This window comes from Hippoglossus stenolepis, chromosome 1, assembly GCF_022539355.2.
Source record: "Hippoglossus stenolepis isolate QCI-W04-F060 chromosome 1, HSTE1.2, whole genome shotgun sequence".
Taxonomy (NCBI): Eukaryota; Metazoa; Chordata; class Actinopteri; order Pleuronectiformes; family Pleuronectidae; genus Hippoglossus; species Hippoglossus stenolepis.
In genome coordinates, this window is record NC_061483.1 from 2,942,904 (window position 1) to 2,966,278 (window position 23,375).

The following is a 23,375-nucleotide window of genomic DNA, read 5'->3' on the forward strand; positions in this document are numbered from 1 at the left end:
ATTTAATTAGTTTTCTTTTTCAAATTCTTGATTTCCCTTTTTGGTTTCTTTCCAAATGCTTCATTTTTTTGGGTTTGTCTAAGTTTCATCATGATGCCTTTTATATTTTATATTTTATAGTTAGTTAATTATCTTATTAAAACAAACAAATAAAACATTTAAGTCGAAACACATATAAAAGGCATTTATGTACAAAACTAACCCATCAGTAGAAAAAAGAAACATCCATCCATACATGTTGAAATGTGCTTTACAGATAAATTGGCTTGTCTTGACTATAACTGACCTTTTTTTACACTTTTTTTTTACACAAAAACAGAATCAGTGGTTTTCACACCCCTGCTCACTCTGGAGACTCGACAGTCACAGAGCCGGTGTCCTACCTGCCAGTGAGGTCCGACCTGGATGTGGACGGTTGTCTTACGGTCCCAGAGGATGGTGACGTCCTCCTCGGGGAAGTGAATCACGGTGAAGTATCCCGCCGGCCAGATGAGCATCCTCTGCTTCCTGTCAATCACACTGGATGGATTCTACATGAGAGAGAGAGGTTCCAGTTCACATGTTGCTCTCATGATGACGGGAAATCTGCCGCGGTAAAACAAATCTGGACTCTACTCTTACCGGCTTCCCAGTGTCGTCGTCGAACGCCACGAAGGATCGTCCGATGCTGATGAGCAGCGACTTCCTGCAGATGACGCCGCTGTCGAAACAGTCGACGTTCTCGGCCGTGACGCTGAGCATCACATCGGCGCTGCTCTGTGGAGGAAACACACACAGAAAAGACACAGCAGAGTTGGTAAATCTATCAGTCACTTTAAGTCTGCGTTAATTAAGCTTTTTAAAAGTTTTTTTTAAGTCATGTTGTTACTGCACTGCCCTACAATTCATCAGATTTTGACGCTTGTAAAATAAACAAAAAAAAAGGCTGAAACCTATTCTGGGTCTCTGCTAAGAGTCTGGCAACTTTACAAATATCTTGTTCAACGACACGTCTCACTCTCAAGTCTCGTGACGGTTGGGTTGTTGCAGGAAGACCGAGGTGGATACATGAGTGAGAGTCGGAAAGAGGAGTTTGAATTTCACTGAGAGAAACTATTATGGCTGAATAGCATTTAATTCCTCATCCCTACTTGTTTGAGCTGCAGTTTACGGACGAGGTGTTCCAACAAATTGAAGTGCAAACGAGGAGAGAGAGAGGCAACGAGCTGCTGGTGGCACAGAAAAACTATTTGAGTCTTATATCGGTGAAAAAATTTACTTTAAGTGGAGATTTCATGGATTGTCGCAGTTGCCCCATAAGATTATATTGTAGTCACAGCCAACTGCAGAGATGAGCTACAGGACCGATTCCAAAAGTACCATTAATTTACATACTCACACATAAATATACGAGTTCAGTTTGGGAATAATCAAAGGGTTAAAATATACAAATCCACAACTATGTTTCTTTTACCATGAATTCATTTCAGTACCTTTACGAGATAGACTTTGCATGCGCCAACGTAGTCATACAGCAGGCCATCGAACGTCCTGTAGTGGCGATCTCCGTAAGCCGTGCACATGGACGGACACGGACGAAACACACACTGGAACGTCCCGTGCTGGCAAACACTACAAAGACATGGAGTGATTCAGCATCAACTTGTTCCCACTTAGCAAGAGGACGTTTTTTTTTCCACGTCTAATGGCCTCCTTTTGTCCCAGGACTCGGCAGAAAAGCGTCCAGTGAATCGTCACAGTTCTGAATCACTGAGCTATTAGTCTGTCATCTACGTCTTCTTCTCTGGCTTGAAGAAGAAATGGGAGAATGACTGGGATCACTGGGAGAGTGTTTCCTTTCACCAGTGATGAACAGTGTGAAGCAGAGGGAATCAAACAGTCATAACAAGGGGTCGCTCTGTTTTCCAGCTCCTTTTTATGTTTTCCTGTGCTGTGATAACAGAGAATTATGAATATCAGGTGACCACTGCTGCGATCAGAATCTATCTTAGGACTCATCGCCTTTAGGCAACAATCTGACTTTGAAGAATTAGCACAGGAGGATGGAGATTTGTTTTTATTCTGACAGACATAGTTGGAAGATGAGGGAAAAACTAATTAGAGTTCTGAGTTAAAGATGAAGACCTGCAGCAAAAAGGAAGAAAAACACCGGACTGTTGTATCTCTAAAGAAAAACGTAAAATGTATAAAAACCTGATTTATTTCCACAAACACTTGAACGTACCACTGATGGCAGGGGGAGGAGACTCTGTCGCCCGGGTAATACTCCTTTCCCTTCCACAGACAGGGGCAGGCTGCAGGTTCGAAACACTCGTCTCCATGTTTCAGGAAGCTGGGAGCAGGAACACAGATGTGGTTCAGGATAAAATGGTTTCACAGCTTTGTGATTTGGAAAATTGAAGTTGGATGTTTTGGTCTGAGATCAACACGTGTGATTATGTATAAATATCCTTTCTGGGGTTAACAACAACTTCCTTCGCGAGAGAAATTATTTGGTTATTTGCTCTGACACCAGCAGATGTTCATATTTTCATGGGTTTAAACAATGAAACATTTAATCTTTAAAGGCTCTGTGTGTAGAATTTAGTGACATCTAGTGGTGAAGTGTCATGTTGCAGCTGCTTATTAGTCTTTTGATTAATCGACAAGTGTCTGGAACACCCGAGACAAAAGTTTGGGTTCTGTCAACGTTGGTGTCATTTCCACCACGAAGCTTAATCAAGCAGATTCAGGCCACTGGACACAATCAGACTTTACCCAAAAAAGTTTTTGTAGCCACCGATAAAATCATTTAAACACAAGGACCAAAGATAACAGGAACGTGTGGTCCCACCTGAAGATCTGAGATATAAAACCCCCTGAATGAACTGTTGGCTGATGACAGAGCCTCATAACTCAGTGCTCTCTAACGTGAAGATATGGACTCGTACGGATGTAATTATGTAAGAACTACGGTCAAATAACACAATCATCATTTTGTGTCCATCTCTTATATGAGGACCGTCCTTTGCCAACAGAACGACAGAGGTCGAGCGATGCCGGGAGCTGAGAGCGAGTTCCAGGGGTGGGCACCTGCGGATCAAAAGCCGGAACACTCGTTCGCCACATGAGAAAACCAGACGATTAGGATTCTCAGAGATAGAGAGAGAAGCCGTCTTTGTGCGGATCCCTCCATTTGCTTTCCACTCCGCGAGACGAAGCCGATAAGCATCTTGTAATAACCAGGGTCGAGCTACATCCACTGGCGAGGGCTGCGGACAATGATGTGACACACTGAATGGTCCCGCCACAAACTTCAGGCTCATCGGAGTAGAGTTGCACAGCAGATAAAACGGCGTTAACAGCTCCCTTTAACCTGCCGCCAAGCTGCCGTATCAATTACTCTGATCAAAGATTCTGAAATCACTCCCTTTCCCGATCCACTTGCACATTATGAATAAATCCTCGTAAACACGGCTCTCATTTTGAACTCAATCCTATCGGACGACGTATAGGTGTCGGGGGAAGATGTCGTTGCGTTGTGCGGTGACTGGCGGCCGGGTGGAGCAGTGGGTTGAACGCAGCCTGCGACGTATCCGGTATCAGGTTTTTCAGGACTCACTGGAGATCACAGGTTCAATCACATGAGATAATAAAAGTGGAGGGTGTCACATGACTGTTCAATGTTGGAGTTCAATGTTTCACGGATGTCGGACAGTGACGTAAACAAACTGTGAAATTTCATAAGTTGGTGTTAATTATAAAAACAAGTGGGAAACCAAAAAAAATTCTAATAGTTGAGTAAGTTGAGTGTAACTACAAATCTTAAGTTGTGTTTACTTATTTACTATTATTACTTATTTATATTATCAACTTTTTTAATTTCAATTAACTTTGAATAACTTTGTTGAACTGACTTAATTTTGTGAAGTGAAATTGAGTGAAATTAACTTAAATTTAAATTAAACAAGTAACTCTGACTTAACCCGTACGGACCAGATCATGGACCCTTGAACAAACATCAGGGTGATAAGAACTATCAACAGAAACCATGTTTGAGAAAAATATTTAACATCTACTTAGATTTTATAGTTTGGTCCATGTCCCATCTGCTAACATGGGGGAGGGGTTTATAACCTATACTGCAGCCAGCCACCAGGGGGCGATCGAGACGCTTTGGTTTCACTTTTGGGAGCTAACATTTCAACCATCTTTCTCTAATCAATGGTCTGTATTTGTTTGGAAGTTGCCCACAATCAGGCAGAGGACAGATTTTTTTTTGTCGTATGTTCACACTGTAACTAAAACCAAATCCCGATATGTTGCGTGTTTCTGTGCTGCACCTGAAACTTCAGGTTCATGCGAGTTCAGTCGGACTAATTGACACAGAACGAGGAATGAATGAATGAATGCTCAGCGTTTTGATCATAAACAAAGTGTTTCATTGTGAATGAAAACACGATGAGTTCTCCTGTCAGCACCTCAGCTTATTATTTCCCCTCCGAGGTTTAAAGGTCCAGTGTAGAAGATCTAGGGGGAAGTGAATATAAAATAATCCTAGTGATGTTTTCCCTTGTGTGTTTCATCTAAATTCTACAAATTGTGGTTTTCTTTACCCTAAAAAGAGACATTTATATTTAACTACATTATATTTACATATTTTATATTTACATCAGGAGCGGGTCCTCTCTACAGAGGCAGCCATGTTTTTTTACAGTAGCCCAGACTGGACAAACTAAACCTTTTGAGTTTCTATGAAAACTGAAGCTACCACGGGTTCTCTTTCATGTTGGGAAGGGGAGGGTGAGGTGAGGGGTGTTCAGCTGCAACATGACACTTCACCACTAGATGTCACTAAATCTTACACACTGAACCTTTAATGTCCGGCTGCAGAAGAATAAGTTGAGTCTGAGTTTGGATTTTTCTGATGTCACAATCGGCTGATCCGCAGTGAACCTTTAAGTCCCCCCACCCCCCCCCACCCCGTCACTGCTCTTATTAGCGCTGCTGTCATCAGGGGGCGTCCGGGCTGAATGAAACCTCTGTGTCCATATTTACCACAAAATTACTTCACAAACTATCGTGTTTCAGGCCGTTATTAAACACACGCTGCACCGTGGATGTCGGAGTTTAGAGTTTGTGGTTCCCGTCACGGCAAAGGTCGTCGTGCTGTAAGTGGATTAAATGAGTCAGTGAGGTCGACGGAGGTGACGCAGGGTTGAGATGACAACGAGGCGTCGGCACCAGAATGACCTTTTCCTCTGTGTCAGCTTGTTTCATGATGTCAGACGGTAACTGCTGCTATTTATAGAGGTGTAGAGGGAACTTCAGTCTGAGGGGTTTACTTCAGTGTTGATTTATTTAAGGAGATAAGTTTCATATTCACCTTTACATATATAAACTTTACGTAATAGTTTTAATTCAATGAGAAATATAATATGTCTTTCAAATATTGACGATGCAGGAGATTTTAAAATACAATGGAGACTATATTCTTCTTGCAAACTTCCGATTAATATTGTAATAGATGTGTGGTATATTATTATAATTGTAAATACTATTCTTTTTAATTTTGTGTTCAGAAGATTGTTTTGAATTTCAATCATTTGTACTTTCTGTGTTGTTCTTTTCTTCTGCAGTTCGACGAAAGTGAAGGGTTAAGAATATCGGTCATGACCCACTGTGCTGAGTGTGCATTAGTGTCCAGGCCCTGAATCAGCCCGACAAAAGACCAGTGTTGTCTCTCCTGCTGCAGCGATACCATCAGTTCGCTATATAATCTGTGCAAAAGTGTCATAAACTAGGAAACGTTTAAACCGACCCCTGCCTGTTCATCTTCTAATCTCGATGACTCTTGGTTGATGTCACAGAATGAAACCACTTAACCCTCTTTTCAGGCCGAGCGCCAGAAGCGATTAGAGGGATCAGATGACCGTGATCTACTCTGTGATGTCCGTCCACCTCACCTGATGGTTTTAGGGACTTTTGTCCACCACAGATGATCCGGAGACGGTTTAAAAATACGTCTTTGCAGCGATAAACATGTTACTTTTGATATTATAGATAAAGTGTGAGGTTCTTGTTCTTTCTTTAGAACTTGAAGCTTTTCTAACCAACCTGAACAATTTCAAACAAATGACTCAACTTGTGAAATCAGACTCGTTGGATGAAACTTCCAAACGTCTGCAGTTCATACAGGACAGTTTTGCAAGAAGACTTAAAATGACGGGACATCAAAGCAATAATGCAGATCATATGACGCTGAGGTATGACTTCTGCCGAGAACACGCTACCTGAGAACACGCTAAGGTTGTAGCACACATGATGAGAATGGAGCTCGTTCATTAGTGCATTGTCTGCACTATAGTATTATTTTGTTTTTTTAGAATGTGACGTGAGATGTATTATAGGTTTCTGCAAAAGATGAAATTGAAGAGATAAATGTGTTTTGATTAATAAATAAAAATATACCTGGTTTTAGACTAAATCATTTCACTGTAATATTCTGTGGGCACTCGTGAACTTCCCAAAATGAGCTGTAGGACGTCACTCACCCGGGAGGACAGGAGCATCCGGCCACGCAGGGCTCGTGTGCGGAGCAGGTGAGGTTCAGCAGGTAGGACTCACAGGTACGCTCACAGGCCACGCCCCTTCCCGGCAGGAGGCCGTCCCCCCCCTCCGAGCAGTTCAGGTAGAGTTGACCAGCCGGACACAACCCGTCTGCAGGAAGTGAAGGAGGAGGAGAAGTTAGCACAAGTTTTATGCACCTGTGAGAAGCAAGGAATGATTCAGCAATCTGTTGTTTCTTCTAAAAACACACAAATGCTCCATTCCACTTAAGAATTAAATATTATTAAGAATTACAAAAGGTTGTTTTAAATGAGTAACTTACCACTGTCTGCTGTTTGAGACACCAGTTTACCGTTCAGACAGAGCCTGCAGGAGCACAGAGATGAAGGTAAACACGGAAAACCACATGTGAAGCGGATTGAAATTGGCGTAGAATTGTTTTGAGGGTTAAGATAAATGAAGACAGTGTCGGGGGGGAGGAGGAGGAGGAGGAGGAGGAGGAGGAGGAGGAGAATCTTACTGAACACCTGCGGACGTCATGATCACATCTCCCGGCTCGTAATCTGCTCCGAGGAAACTGCAGGGACACTCGCTCCTGAGAACACAACACAAACACACTCAGAAACGCACAAACACACAACTGCAACAGATCGAGAGGAAAATGGGAAAATCCGCAGAATACGACCTTTACGAATCTCAGTATGAGCTCAACACAATGTATAACATAGGTTGAGTTGGTTTTAGACATTTTAATGACGAATTGTTTCACATTATGTCTTGAAGAGGTTCGAAACTCAGGCTTTATAACAAGATCTTTAGAAAAATTCTAAACTACACATCCGTCTTTGGGTGACGTCAACGAAACACAGCTCAGCTTGTGCGTTACTGTGCGAAGACTTGTGTTAAAGACGGCTTTGTGTTGCCTTAAACAGAGCATTATGGGTAAGTGGACAAATAAGCAGGATTTAGGAGGTGAAATCAGTGAGCGAGGTGTCGAGTCCTCCTTTAAAAAACTCATTATTCAGACAAAGTTTGTATTAAGAGATTAAAAATGACATGTACCGTGTGGTAAACTGTCTGAAAGCCTTTGTGACATATAGGCCATCGGCACACATCGGCCTCTGTACTACAAATTCTTTCTCACTGGTTATCAGATATCTGTGTCGTCCCTGCTCCGAGTGGGAATGAAAGGGGGGTTTCACGGTGAATTCCTTGATGTAACTCTATCACATGGTAAGTAAGGCACCGCGCCGCCCGAGGATGTAAAAACCTGGTGCATTTAAGAGGAATTAAGCCGCATGTCTTCAGGGCAGAGCGGAGCTGAAAGGGGGGGCACAATTACCCAGGCCTGCAGCAGAGACACAACTCTTCCCACTTAAAGGCTGACCTAGACTTCAGAGCAGATACAAATATCACTCTGAGAGGACTTGTCGGGTGGAGTGCCATTTAACAGGATTCACTAGCTTCCCAACACGGCGGCGGGCGGAGGACACTTGGCCCCTGAATCCCTCCTGCTTCCTGCTTCCTGCTTCCTGATATGACCCGGCATCAGCGTTTGATTTATCTTCTTAAATCAAAATCTATATATTTGTTTGTATTTGTGTTTTATTTAACTTGCACATTTCTTGTGTACAAACAGATTCTTACTTGCTCGCACATCATCCTGAGCCACTGCACTTTACTTTTGACATTTCATACAAACCACTACAGTGAAAATGTATGCATAATGTACATATTCAACATTTTTTATTTTTATTCTATTGCCTTTTTTCTTTATTCTCTTGTCTCAGTCTGAGCTGCCTGCTGCTGTTACAACTGAATTTCCCTGGTGTGTGGATCAATAAAGTTTTATCTTATCTTATCTCGTATACAAAGCCTCAAATATGTGTCTTTGTCATAAGGGTTTGAAATCATCTTATTATCATTAACATTCAGAAAGGTTTGACTCCCTAATATCAGTATCGGCATCGACCTCCAAAAACTTGTATCTGTCAGCAAATATAAAAAATCTGTTACAGTACAAATCGCTGTTTCTCTCTCCTGGTGTGGGAGACCTCCTCGGCCTCCTCGGCCTCCTCATCCTCACCTGTGCACACAGGTGAGTGTGCGATGGTTGTAGAAGGATCCCTCGGGGCAGACGCAGCCCTCCTCACACTCCTCCCCACAGCGCTGTGGGACGGACAGGGCGGAGCAGCGGCGCTGGCAGGACGACACACAGGTGCCGTACTGCATGGTGGAGGGACAGGGGACGTCTGCACAGAGAGACAGTGGCTTTATATTTCCATCCATCCATCTATCTACCTATCCATCCATCCATCCATCCATTCATCCCTCCCTCTATCTATCTATCTATCTATCTATCTATCTATCTATCTATCTATCTATCTATCTATCTATCTATCTATCTATCTATCTATCTATCTATCTGTCTGTCTGTCTGTCTGTCTATCTATCTATCTATCTATCTATCTATCTATCTATCTATCTATCTATCTATCTATCTATCTATCTATCTATCTATCTATCTATCTATCTATCTATCTATCTATCAGCTGAACACTCACCACAGTCAGTAACGTGCGATCGGAAGTCGACGATGACGGAGAATCTGCGGCAGTGGCGAGCGTAGTGGGCCAGAGCGGAGCAGAGGCAGGGCGTCCCACACTTACAGGTGTCTGAGCGACACTGCTGATGGAACGGTGTCGGACTCAGGTACTCGTGGCAGGAGGAGAACAGATCCTGGTTCAGGACGTCGCACATCCCAGAGGCGTAGGTCACTGAGCGGGAAAACATCACGTTACAGGTGAAACAAAACACACCAGGCCGGTGCAGAACATTTATTAAATATCATATTGTTGAGTTATTTTTTTCGCTGAGGTCGCTCAGTGTTGAACGTGACCAGCTATGTTTGTTAGATGAGCAGCAGCTGCAGACTAAAGACAGTTTAGTATTTGTTGAAGCACTGTAAATAAACTGTATCTGTTAAATGTACCATTATCAAAATCATTTAATTGTTTACATTATTTATAAGAAAAAGGATCAATCTGCATCGTAAAAAGGGAAAATTATGTGGATTAACAGATTCTGTTCAAATCGCACAAAGAGGATTTTTCCATTTCTACCTGATATTAATACACCGGATTTGTGGAATGTTGTGGCGGAATTTCCGTTATCTCCCTTTTAAAACCCAACTTTCTCTGCAGTGTTTGAGGGGAGGAACTGACCGGCCTGCTGGTGTGTGTCGCAGGGGTCGAGCGGAGGCGTGCTCAGACTGTGAGAACACGCCGACGAGACTCTCCAGGCGTTTCCAAACAGCTGCGGAGTGCTTTCTATCATCCCTGACGGAGATCTGCAGGAGGGACAGAGCACACGGTTGAATATTAATACACCGAAACGGATATTTACACCAATCTGTGGCTCCAACAGTCAGTAATTCTTATCCAAACTGATGTTTTTCCCGTTCATAAATGAGGGATTCCTGTGAATTTCAATGCTCGACAAAAGATTCGGATTGTGGCTGCAAACACTTCTCATTCGGACTGTTCTTTTCAACAGAGACCAGGACTATGTCTGTAATTAAAGAGGTCCAATGAGAGCAACCTGTTGCTACTCATTTCGAGCTTGTCCACAAAACTGGGAGCATCTGGCAACCGGTGAGGACAGAAGTCAAAAGACGGAAAGCAAAACTGTTCCAGTGACTTCAGTGACAGATCAGCAAGATTTGAAGGGAAGCTGGAGCAGTATAAAGGAGCCAATCTGGAGAAGGTTTCCCCCACAAATGTAAAATGTAGTTTTGACACCTCAGCAGCAGTCGGCCCCGACCTCCCGTCATTGATCAGCTGGTTTACACCCGTTTTACATCTGATTTAGAATTAGAGGCTGGAGAGCACTACCTCAGTTAATGACACTGCCTGTGTCTCTATCCAGGGGCTTTGGAGACCGAGCTGCCCTGTTTCAAACTCTCCCTCAAATGCTGCAGACAAACGCGTCCTTCCATCGCTGAGAAACGGCCTAATCTACCCCAGGATTCACTGCGCCTCGGTGACTAGCCAAGACAATGGCACCGGATAGCGAGGAGATGTCCAACGCTTGAGTATCACATGTTTAAAAAAATCAGAGGGGCATTAAAACTTTCTCGACGAGCCGGGGACGCCGATCAGGAAAACCTCTGTTGACCAGAACGTCTCACTTCGGGTTGGGCCTCCGGGGTCTTCATGGGCCGGGTAGACCGCGAACACAGCCACTGACTGATTCTCCTGATACAGTATCAGTCATCACAATACTTGGAATCATGGATCTTGACGAAAGTCCATGAAGGGACTGTTGGGCCTCGGTGGAGGTATAAGCTCGAAGTGATATTCTTCTCACCAATAAAACAACACTGAGTTGTAATCTTCTCATAAAATTGAAATACTGCAGCTTTTCGGCAAGTTAAACCTAAATAAATAAATAATAATCAGAGTTCAGCTCCTTGAGTTTTCTGCCCAGCAGCAAACGGCCACTTCAGTGATGTATATCCATTTACAGCTGTTAGACAACATCCGCCCTTCACGGTCGGCCATTGGGACACGGTACAGCGCAGTTCCTGCTCCGCTAACAGTCAATTCCTTGTTGAAGTGGCGAGTGGTGGCTCATCTGGCCCGACTTAAAGAGCTGATCACAGAGCGAGGCGTTTGATGCCGAGCCGCCCGACCAGAGTGCTTTACAAAGAGAGAGAGAGAGAGAGAGAGAGCACCTCGCCATCACCTCGCCCTCTGCCTCTGTAACAGTAATGCACTCATTATCGGAGGGTGGGGGGTTAAAGATTAGCCGACAAACACACTTACAGGAAGTCATCCTGGATGTTTCCGTTGAAGGTGCCGCACAGCCCCACCGTGTCATCCTTCCAGCGCTCGTCGGCCTGCAGGTAGAGACGGAACTCCTTCCAGTTGTACTGCAGACGCAGGCCGAACGCCGTCTTCACCTGGAGGAACATGGACGACAGCTCCTGGATCTGGAAGACGTCTGCGCGAGACGAGATTTAAGTCAATAAAAACTCTTTATTAAAGTCTCTTGATTGATTTCTACAAAAAAATGAATTAATCTACTAATTGTTTCAGTTTAGTTTTGCATCTATTCATCTTCGTGCTTTTAGATTCTTTTTCTTTTTTTCTTTGTCTGAAACTGTGCATTAAAGCTTCTGCATGAACAAAACCTGACAATCTAGAATATGTTTGTATCAGAGCGTGAGCTGTTGTGCTTGTTGTTGTGTTATGTCTCAGCGGGACCAAAATATCAGATCATTCTCACACAGTTCAGCACAAAAGGCCGAAGACGACGTCACCAGAGCGCCACAGTCATGTGAGAAGTGAGTAATACTCGGAGGGAGGGCATTTTGTGCGACACAATGCAGATAAGTATTGGGGGAAATTTCCGGTCAATAGCAGAGCTGTCACTCAATCCGTCTCCGCCACGACCCACTGAGAGAAGTGAACAATGCTGGCAGGTGATAGAAGATGAGGACGTTACCGTCAGAGTATGGCAGGGAGATGCGGTACTGTGCCGCCATGAAAACCTCCCCGACGTGACTCAGCGTTATCTCCGTCCTCGGATCCTCGTCGATAACCAGATTCACCGATTGGATGCAGGACCCGTCCAAGTTCTGCAATTGAGGAAAAGACGGTTTGATAAGTGATGCTGGCATTTTCCCAGACACACAACAGGACACACACTGTGACGCGCACAGAAGAGTGTGTTAATGTGTTTGGAGTATTTCTACTCTGTATCCTCTTGTGGCAAGGAGGGACAATTACTGTACTCCTGTAGTTTTAGTGTCTGATAAGCGTCAGACTTCTGGATCTATTACCTGAACTTCAACTCGTCTTTATTTATGACGCACATTTAAAACAACTTGGTTGACCAAAGTGCAATTCGCATTATATCACAATACTAAGTAAAATAAAATAAAATCTGCTGGGATAATAACATTCTCAACTCGAAAAGAAGGCCAAAGAGAAGAGATGAGAAGAGACCTGAACTCTGGAGGTTGTCAGGAGATCCTCCAGAGTTCAGGTCTGAAAGCAGCTTCATTCTTTTTAGTTGCATAAAATGAATCAGATCTTAATCTCAGGACGTGTGTCACGAGCATTCAGACGAGAATCATCAGGGTAAAAAGAAACAGAGATTGTCTGAGAGTGAATCATATTTGTATGAATACATCAACACGTGTAATTAAAACTCACTAATGTCTCTAAAACTGGACTTAAACACCTCGCTGAGGTTAAAACCACGAGTGGAGACTTGGCCACGTCGCTGACAGTAAACGATCCAGCTCCATGAATCGTCTCTTTCATGAGCGGCAAGATCCTCACAGCCGTTTTAACACCCACTTTCACCCCCCCACCCCGTCTACTCTTCCCATCGTTCATCTCCTGTTTTCGCATAACCTTCTCTCTGTCCTGACCCCCCCACCCCCCCACCCACCGCCTCTCTTCACCTCCCACTGCACTACAAAGCCGTGCACAGCTCTGTCAGTCAGGCCAGATAAGGTAATCCTGTTCACTTGGCTGTTAGAGGTCCCGGGCCCCTGCTCTGATGAGTGCGACATCTTATATCTCGCCTCCTCCCTCTGGTTTGCCGAGCGGCTCAAAGGCTGCTGGGAAATCGGAGGAAGCTTTTCATGTTTCATTATCTTCCAGTTTGATCGAGACGTTTCCATTCGTCTGAGAAGCCTCCTGGACTCAGCAGGGATTACGGAGCAGTTGAATAACGATATGATCTACATGACGGACAGACTGCACAAACCTGTGGAGTCCGTCCAGCAGTTTGAGGGAGCGAGACAAGAGAGTCACAAGTCAGCAGTAACAATGTTTGTTGTAAATGCAGTAACTCACGGCTCCACAGGGGGCGTTCTGGATGGTGACCGTGAACTTTCCGGAGTTTCGACTCTTGGCGAGGACGTACTGACACGTCGCAGGAAAAGTGAAGATCCGCCCGTCAAACGACTGAAAAAACATATCCCCAGTAACCGAGCACTCGCCTGCAGAGACACAAATATTCAGAGGTGTAATGAAGTACAAATACTAGTATGTGTACCTAATATGAGTTTTTGTCATATTTCTCTCTCTCGTTTTCTGGCGACTTTTTACTTCTACTCGCGACATTTTAACCCAAATATCTGAAGTTTCTGTTCCTTACATTTTGAAAACAGGCTTGTCACTTTTGTTTGACTGCATTTGGGAGGATTTATCTGTTTTAATCCTCTGGGTTCTCCTCATGTCCTGTAGTGGGTGAATAATCCAACTGGAGAATCATAATCACCGTTTATCTCCATGTGCACAACGTAACATTCAAACAACTGCAGTGGACGGATGGAAATTCCAACAGAACTAGTTCTAAATGTAGGTGTTGATTTTCTGATGATTTTGCCAGATTTTCTTGACTTAAAGTCGGTAAAAGTTTCTCAGGACAAGCGTCATCTTTCTTTGGTCCATAACGAACGAGCTGTCTCACTTTCTTCTCCTCCTCTTTTCCTTCCCTACAACTAGGACGACTCCTGACGATGTAGCTTCTCTCTTCTCTGTCGCTCTTTACTGAAAACCCTTTTTCTTCCAGGCATTAAGGAACTTTTTTCCTCCGGGTTCCCAAAGTTAGGAAACCATCTCCTACGTAGAAAGATTTCTTCTCTCTTGGTTCAACTAAGACAAATGTCAACACTTATAGGACAGTGGGGAAAAGCTGACGTGTTGAGAGCATCTCCGGTTTGTAATAAATGAATCGCCTGCACTACCACTCTGTGGTGAAACCTAACCTCCCACAGAGAGAGGGCACAGACCTGGGCAGCTGTAGTCGGTGCAGTTCCACACTCCACCCGTGCACGTGCTGAAACAAAAAGCAGGTGGAGAACATGAAAGCCCGAGCTGATCACTGATAGAAGCTGGACACAGTGAGTCCAGGTGGTCAGATCTGAGGAGATTAAACACACTGCGTGGACAATACACTGATTTGTTTTTACATACGTGATGATGACATGTGATGTAACAAACAACTGGGCTTCATTCAAATGCAAAGCGTAAAAACTATTTCAATAGAACATTAAACATCAGCCACATGTTGTACGGACGTGTGAGGTGAGAGATGTTGAACTCCTCTCACCAGTTGTTGCATTCCTCCTGCAGCGTTTGTCCGGACGGGTAGAACATGCCGTGGTACTCGCAGGGACAGTCGGAGGGCGTCACACAACCTCCGTCCTCGTAGATCAGACCTGAGGAGGAAAAACAGCCTCGTGTCATCTGGAGTCAAATGTAAAACTGCATTAGAGATGCAGGGTTTTCTGCTTATGTCTGTTTGATTAGGGGCAGATCTGGATTGAGATTTCAGGGATAAAGTCGTAATTGAGGAGACAGTGATAATATTAGAAGGATCAAGTTGGACAATTGTTCAGGAAATAACGAGTTTTACTCCTGGATCCAAAATCGTCTACAAATCTATTTGTGACTTGAAAAAACGAAATCTCTTTGAATGAAACACATTCTCCTCCACCAATTTCTTTCCAATAGATTCCACAATCTTTATCTCTTAAAAATCTTTAATAATCTTTAATAATGTGGTGCTGATGAGGCGAGAGATTAAATATTTAATTATCGCTGAAACTGATACAGAACTTATAACTTATAACATTCTAACACGGGTGACAGGTCGATCTCCTGATAGTCCCTCCTGGAGGACACAGAGCCAAACCTCCCTCTGTTCTTCGAGTGGCCCTGATCCTCCATCGTAGGATACAGACTAGAAGATGGAACACTACTTTCTAGAAAGGACAAGTGGTTTGAGTAGAAACTGACCATCGGGACAGTAGCATCCGTCCAAACAGGCCAGTTTGCTGTCGATACACGTCCTCTCCAGGTTGCAGGACTCCGGGCAGCAGCTGATACATTCCCTGTACTGCAGACCGAGAGGACACTGCCTCGCTGGTCGCAGGAGTGAAACATGACGTGTGAAAAACTACTTCTGCCAAGACTGACATTAGTACGTGAAGGGATTTGTTCACGTAGCAAACACATCGACACAACAAACCTGCAGTGAAGAAAACGTCAGCGCCTCCAAACTTATCTCAGAGCTGATTCAACACCGGATACAACGAGTGAGCGGGAACTTAAACCAGCTGAACTTTGAAACGGGAAATAAATGGTGTCTCTCACCAGTGCACGTATCCCATGTATATAAATAATATTACTGAGTATATTGATTTTGAAATCAAGTCAAACCGTAGTAATTTGCGTAATATTCCCTGTTCAACTTGACTTGCCGCACTTTGTGTACGTCATGGTTTCTTGGGTTATTTGTATAATTCGATTGAAACACAATCAAAGCACCAAACACCGTTAAACTTACGCACGTATGACTTTGCACAAATCCATGATGAGGATCTCATAACTATGACGACTGAAATCTTTTAATCACAACCTATAGATATGGATACAGATATTGCGATGACATTAAATTAATTGTGTAATCTATATGTGCAGCTATTCTAAAGACACCTGGAGGAACGTACCACAGTGAGGAATGTGCTGCCTCCAGTCGTGCAGTGGGTGGTCGGCGTGGGCACAGGCCCGGGCGTACTCGCTGAACACCTGGCACACCACGTCACCGCTGGGGCCCGACCTTCAACAGAGCAACAAACACAGACGTGGACGTCCATGAATTGAATTATTGACGTATTGATATAGATTAGGGCAGCGCAGGAATGTTATCATTATTTCCCTGATGTGAAACCACCCCGTTGAGATCCCGTTATCTTCAATCAGGGATCAATAAAGGGATTTGTTCTTACAGGCAGAGGTCGTTGGAGCAGCCGGCCATGAACGACAGTGGACTGACAAAGTCGTGGCAGCTCTGAAACGGAGGATCCAGCAGCATCGCACAAACCTCCTCCACTTTCTGCAGAAACACACACAGGCAGTCAGACGCATTTAGCAGCACATTACTTGAGTTAACACATTTCTTTGTTGTGTTTCATGTGAATGTCAGAGGATGTTTGTATTTATATCAGACACGTTACCAGCAGGACGTGAGCGTCGACTCCGACACAGGGTGAGGAGAAGTCAGACGGCACCGAGGGACATCGGGCCTGATGGGGCTCCGTCTCCACCCAGCTGTTCCCGAACAGTTCTACTTCACGAGTCAGGACGCCTGTCAGAGAGAGAGAGAGAGAGAGAGAGAGAGAGAGAGAGAGAGAGAGAGAGAGAGAGAGAGAGAGAGAGAGAGAGAGGAGAGGGACAGACAGAAAGAGGACAGAGAGAGAGAGAGAGAGAGAGAGAGAGAGAGAGAGAGAGAGAGAGAGAGAGAGAGAGAGGGACAGACAGAGAGAGAGAGAGAGAGAGAGAGAGAGAGAGAGAGAGAGAGAGAGAGAGAGAGAGAGACAGACAGACAGACAGACAGACAGACAGAGAGAGAGAGAGAGAGAGGGGGAGACAGAGACAGAGACAGACAGAGAGAGAGAGAGAGAGAGAGAGAGAGAGAGAGGGAGAGAGAGAGGAGAGAGAGAGAGAGAGAGAGAGAGAGAGAGAGAGAGAGAGAGAGAGAGAGAGAAGGGAGAGAGAGAGAGAGAGAGAGAGAGAGAGAGAGAGAGAGAGAGAGAGAGAGAGTTTAATGTTTAATAAAAGAGTTGGACTGAAGTTGCACAAGCTTCACTTCACTGCTGATAATTTTCACAGCCTCAGGTTTGAGTTAAAATTGCCATACGGAATCACTATATAACTTTATAATATGTATTATTCCTTGATTTATTATTAAGCTAATAGATATATTTATTTTTCATAGACACATCATCATCTGTGTTTATGTTGCTGACATGATAACTTTTCATTTATAGAATAAACAACGCAGAAAAGATAAATGTTTTTGTTTATATTTTATGTTAAGGGTTTTATTTGTTAATTCAAGTTCTATACATGACCTTGAATTGCAAAATATCACTCAATTGCGTTTCTTAGTAACTCAATCATTGAATTTTTAAATTGACATATCAGTCGATATAATGAGCTGCGCCGCTGTCACACCCCCGTGGTCCGACTGTACCACCTGCTGTGACCACGCTCTGAAGTGTTGTAAGAACTGTAACTGAGGCAACTGGCTTCGGCCGTGACATCGCACCGTAGCTCGTCTTCAGGTCGTCCTGGACGTCTGCGTTGAAGTTTCCGCACAGGCCGCAGGTTCTGCCCACAAACTCCGGGCTGAGCTTAATGTAGACGGAGCCGCTGCGTCCGTCCCAGGCCAACGTGAAGCCGTGCCGCCGCGTCACCAGCACGTACTGAGAGATCTGCTCCAGCTGCAGGTCGTGGATGTGATGCGGCAGCTGCACACTGAAGACACAGTGAGTTCAAAGCATCGAGTTGAATAAAACATGGAAAAAAGGCTTCGAGCATGTTGTCAAAATCTCTACTGAACCATTATTCTGATTTAAAGTATTTCAAAAAGAGTAAACATGGAAATAAAAATGATAAAATAGATAAATGCGTTGGTATATAAAGATGTTTTGTCTGCTACACCGCTGACCTTTGACCTTTGAAGGTCACGTTGGTGCCGTGCAGCCGGACCTCGCCCTCCCACGGCAGGAAGAGGCTGACTGATCGCTGGCAGGCGTAGGGAGCGGCGCCACAGGCTGGATCATTGTGGACCTGAAAACAACAAAGTGGGATTTGTTTCCATGTGTCGCGACGACGTGTAGACGACTTAGAATTACTCCAAATGTGGATTAAGTAGAAAATAGTTCCCAACAAATTCACCATTTAAAGATTTCTGTCTCCAGCAGGAACCAATGGGCTCGATGCCACAGAAATCACAACGTTATGAACAAGTTGGTATAATATCAGTCATATCTAGGACTGAGCAATAAAACAATATCAGCAGTTATTGCTTTGTAATTTTCATCACAGCAAAGCAATTTTTCAAACGTCCAATATATATCGACTCATTGCTTGTAAGCTCAGTGAGTAGATATAGAACATAATTGATCGATATCAGATGTTTTTAATGTTTCACTGTTTGTCATTCAGACGTATATTGTGATAATTATCGATGACGACTGACATGAACATTTTTATCTGGATATGATTGTTGGCATTATCGCCCAGCCCTAGTTTTATTCTTTAAAAGCTCTTTCCTGTGGTGAGCGAATATAGTAACTTGATGAAAAAATAAATCAGGGGCCACTATTCAAGCCTCAGTTTTTACTAAAGGACAGATTTCAAGTCATTCCTGCGCAAAGTGTTTCATCTCAAATGTCACCTCGCGTCTTTCCAGCATGTTCAACTTGTCAGGTTTGCAGCAGTTTCGTATTTTCTTTTTGCTCATGAAAGGCTTCTTATTATTTATGCAGTTCATTAATATATTGTCACTAATCATGATGAATATGGATCTTTTCATGTTCCCTGTGTGGTTTTAGTTTTCCCGTCCACGGCTTCTGTGTCCGCCGCCTTTTCAGGAGAACAAAGTCACAGTCTGTTGCAGATGCTTTCAGGGGATTGTGGGTAATTGCAGTATTTAATGGTAATTGACTCTAATAACCAGATAGCTTTCACTAATCTTCAGAGCAAATCTTTTCCTCGGGCTCTGGAGCAGGAGTCCAAACTCTCCTCGGCTGGACGCAGGCGTGGAAGCGGAACCCTCGGGGCAGCTTCTGGTCGGGGGGATTTATTTTGTCCTGGTGCTGGTGAGTCTGAACTGACCTGGACGACGATGCCGGCCTGAGCGGTTTCCTCGCAGTCCCTCAGCAGAGTGTACGTGCAGCGGCCGGGGAAGTAGAAGTAAAGGCCGTCGAAGGTCTCGAAGTTGTACTGACCCCACGTCCTGCAGGTCATCTCCCTTTCGAAGCCGGGGTTCGGGACTGAGTCACAGGGGACAAGAGGACGGCGTTGGTTTGACACTGAGTCAAATGGGTTTTAAAAAAAGACGAACATCAGGTGTGTGGTTTACCAGTTTGACATCTGTGGCCAGTGGCCTGATACAAGCTGCAGTCACATGACTCCGACTGGACGCACTGACCTCCGTTCAGACAGGGAAACTCACACGGCTCCGCTGAGAGAAAACCAACAAATACACAATTACAACACAAAACAGGGAATTACTTTCATCATTTATCAATTTCAAACACTGATTACAGGCTGACAAATGTCCAGGGGCCCAGACCCCCCGACCCCCAGACCCCCAGGAGCTCAAAAACTCAGTAGTACCATTCCATAAAACTTCACTACATCCGACAACTATTTGCTCTAAATATCAACTGATTGTTCAGCAAACAAAATGTCAGCAAATAGCGAATCAACATATTAACATATTCTAATTAAACTGCAAACGTTGTTGAGTTCACTGTCAGAGAAAACTGCGAAATTAGCAGATATTGACGAATATTAAGGAAGTTGTTCCCAGTGGAGTTTAATCAATTATGAAAGTTGTTGAAAATTAATTTAATGTAATTTGACAAATTCATGGATCAACTCATCCTTTCAGCTTCGGTTTCTGGACGCCTGAATAGTGGGAGCTAAAAAATAAGAATGATTATGTCTGTATTTATAAAGCACTTCTCCAAACTAAGTTACAAAGTGCTTCACAATAAAAAAAAGAACACATACAAAATATATATTCATAAAAGAATAAAAATACTAAACGGACATTGAACCCTAACCTCGGGGGAATGTGGTACGATAAAGGTTTGGTTAAGCTTTGACTTAAGGGAAGACCAACTACATATTTATACCCTGAGTCCCAAAGTCGGCTACTCCAGCGTTTCCGTACGCACATGCTCGGAACCGCTGAATCACGTGACCGCCTTTGAGAATCAACAGGTCACGTCTGTAGGTACCATCTGTCTGCCCCGCCCCCAACTGAACGCACCGCCGAGCACCGAACGTCCTGCGGTAACACCATCTGCTCAGCGGGCTTCCTGCTCGTCGGCCCGCTGAGCCACGTCCCACACAAGCACAGGCACGATAACGACTGCGACATAAACACTGTGTCCCTGCTGTTCAGTCCGTCAGGGGAAAACAGAGGCCTCGCTTGTTGCTCAGTTTGAACCACAGACATAACGCAGCTGCCTGGCCGCTGACCGCAGTATTGGCCATATATCCCCCCTCCTCCATGTTAGTGGATGGGACACAGGTGAAACTAAAAAGTCGTGGTGCAAATTTCTAAAGAGAAGTCTGCCTACTCAGAGTATACGGACTCAAATGATACGGATTTAACGCGGGGCTTTTGTTGCCCCTGAGGGTTGAGGGGCCCTTGGGCACTTTCATGGCCTGGTTGGTAGTTTGGCCTCGTTCACGCTGCATCACGTGGAAAATATCAACTTTTGTAAACTCACCTGGACTCAGACGAATCGACGACCTCAGGGCCTCCTTCACTTGCCTGGTGATGAGTGAAATATTCACCGGGCGCTCGTCGGGGGCGAAGGCTCCGTTGACTGGTGACTCCGAGGTGTTTGATGAATCTGAGCCAGTCAGTGATTGGTCAGGAGGTGTTGCATTGGACCGTGATTGGTTATGAGACGTTAAGCTGTACGATGACAGGTGGGGAGACGTTTCTGAGCTGGCTATGAAATTATTGTCCGACACTATAGAGGTTAATGATTGGTCAGGAGATGATTGATTTGATGCTTTTGCGCCAGTTGTTGATTGGCTCGGTGGTGTTTGGCTTGATGGTGATTGGATGGGTTTCACAGAGCTGACTGCTGAATGGTCAGATAAGGTGATGGGTGGTGCATTGTTAACTGGTGACTGACTCACTGATATTACGGTTGGTGGTGATTGGCTGGCTGGTGTTGTGGTTGTTGGTGATTGGCTAGCTCGTACTTCAGAGGTAGCCGATTGGCTATTCGGTATTGTCCTGGTTGGTATTTGGCTGGCTGTTGTACTGCCTGATGATTTTCTGGCTGATGCCGTACTTGTTGGTGATTGGCTGGGTGGCGTTGTTCTGCTTGGAGATTGGCTGGTTGGTACTGTGGTGGCTGCTGATTGGCTATGTTCTATCTCTGTTGGGGGTTGGCTGGATGGTGTTGAGCTAATTGGTGATTTAACAGGTGATGGTGTTCTGCTTTGCGATTGGCTGGTTGGTACTGTGGGGGTTGGTGATTGGTTTGGTAATGTTGTTGCAGATTTGCTGATTGGTGCTGAGTTGGTTTGGGATTGGTTGTATAGTGATGTGTTGCCTGGTGATTGGCTGGATGATCCTGTTCTTGATGAACTAATTGGTGCAGACGACTGGTCAGAGCCGAGCGTCCATGAGGGCGTCGGCGTCCTCTCTGTGCTGGAGGACGTCTGGTTGGACGCGGCGGTCCAGCTGACCGATGCACGGCTGGAGGATGAGGTGTTGTTTTCTAGCGCAGCAGCTTTGGTCTGGAGGTTCTAGAAGGAAAAGAAATCATCAACAGGTATTTCATGCAGCTGCTGTGACCATTCAACCAAATATATTAAATCTGACGCAGCAAAGCAAAGTCCCTGTCGCCCAATCTGATTCTTTTAATTAATTCCACGACTTTCATATCTTATCAAGCTCTGCTCTCGGGTGACAGATTAATTAAGATTTGATTAAAAATGTAGGGAAGCCCGCAACTTTTGTTCGGTGCAAAAGAAATTCCTCCCGGACTTACGCAACTATTTTGCCAAACCACAGTCCTGACTGGTGAGGACGGAAACGGGGGCGACGGTGGGAAAAGACGAGGCCGAAGAGAAAAGACCTGTCATCCTGTCTTCATTAATGACTCCTCTGTGACTGCTCAACAACGCCTTCCCATCCAGGTCGACGAACCACACCCACTCCGCACCCCCTCCCCCGTGTGTTCTGGATGATCTCTGTTGTATGAGACATGCATCGAGTCGGCTGTTGAACTAAAGTGGGAACTCTCCCTGCAGATCAGAGTTACTGAGCTGCAGAAACAGGTTGTGCAAGCTGCCTCAGAAGAATACAACTTTAAGGGAAATATTCTGTATATTTTGTTAGAAAATATACAGTAACAGCAGCTTTGGTTTAAAAGTACTTCCCTTCTTGGTTTGTCTGTTATCTCGCTGAGTGAGGATGAGTCCTAATGTGTTCTTGTCTCTTTAATGTGGTGTATTTGTATATGTTTTTGTGCTGGATCAGTCATTGTGTGTTTTCTGCAGTGTACATGCAGGCCACACATATGTTTTATCTATTTTACATTTGATTGATTCTTTAACTTGTATTGTGATATAAAATTGTGGCATCCGTGGAACTTTGAGCCTCCCCTGGATTCCTGAGCTCTGATACCAGAGGGTGTTATAGCGACATGTGGGAACGCAGCAGATGGCAAGTGGGTTCAAAGGGTTTGTAACTATGAATTATTAATCACTGATCAGTTTCAGAGTAGATATCAGAACAGAGCTGGTTGAACACGAACACAGAGTCGACCCAGATGTCAGGATAGTGATTGAGATCTGACATGAGATACATCCGCCCTCTTCTACCTGCGGGACCTGTGACCGGTTGCTGCTATTTGCTTTGTTTGTTGTGCAGCTCTTATATTCGGGAGCGGATTCTCACGCCTCTCTGAGCCAAAGCGAAGCCGCACAAAGGCAGCGGCCACATTCAGGCTGATTCAGGCTCCGATAGAGGACGAGGGAGACAACAGAGCAGCTACTGTATAGCCCAGCTGGGACTCCGTCACATGTGTGTCTCTGAGCGGGAGGGAGGACGTGGCCATGAGCAAATTTTACTTTTGCACTTTGAAGAGTTAAATCCAAAGGGATTAAAGCACATGATCAGTTTGTGTATGTTTATGTGTCATGGGACATTTTCTGTTTTTGTATAGAAAATGGAGATACAGATATTTC

General features: G+C 44.5%; 1 protein-coding gene across 1 annotated transcript in view; it reads right to left on the reverse strand.

Moving 5' to 3' along the window:
- Window positions 1-23,375, reverse strand: part of otog (otogelin) — a 46,276-nt gene that overhangs the window by 20,799 nt on the left and 2,102 nt on the right. The window contains 25 exon segments of the mRNA XM_047340127.1: window positions 384-530; window positions 622-756; window positions 1,473-1,611; window positions 2,225-2,332; window positions 6,534-6,699; window positions 6,872-6,915; window positions 7,070-7,144; window positions 8,636-8,801; window positions 9,114-9,326; window positions 9,774-9,898; window positions 11,376-11,553; window positions 12,058-12,190; window positions 13,422-13,567; window positions 14,363-14,409; window positions 14,683-14,791; window positions 15,372-15,497; window positions 16,085-16,194; window positions 16,364-16,470; window positions 16,592-16,722; window positions 17,686-17,894; window positions 18,088-18,209; window positions 19,260-19,417; window positions 19,507-19,608; window positions 20,288-20,488; window positions 20,891-21,929. Coding sequence (XP_047196083.1) covers window positions 384-530; window positions 622-756; window positions 1,473-1,611; window positions 2,225-2,332; window positions 6,534-6,699; window positions 6,872-6,915; window positions 7,070-7,144; window positions 8,636-8,801; window positions 9,114-9,326; window positions 9,774-9,898; window positions 11,376-11,553; window positions 12,058-12,190; window positions 13,422-13,567; window positions 14,363-14,409; window positions 14,683-14,791; window positions 15,372-15,497; window positions 16,085-16,194; window positions 16,364-16,470; window positions 16,592-16,722; window positions 17,686-17,894; window positions 18,088-18,209; window positions 19,260-19,417; window positions 19,507-19,608; window positions 20,288-20,488; window positions 20,891-21,929 — 4,236 coding nt within the window.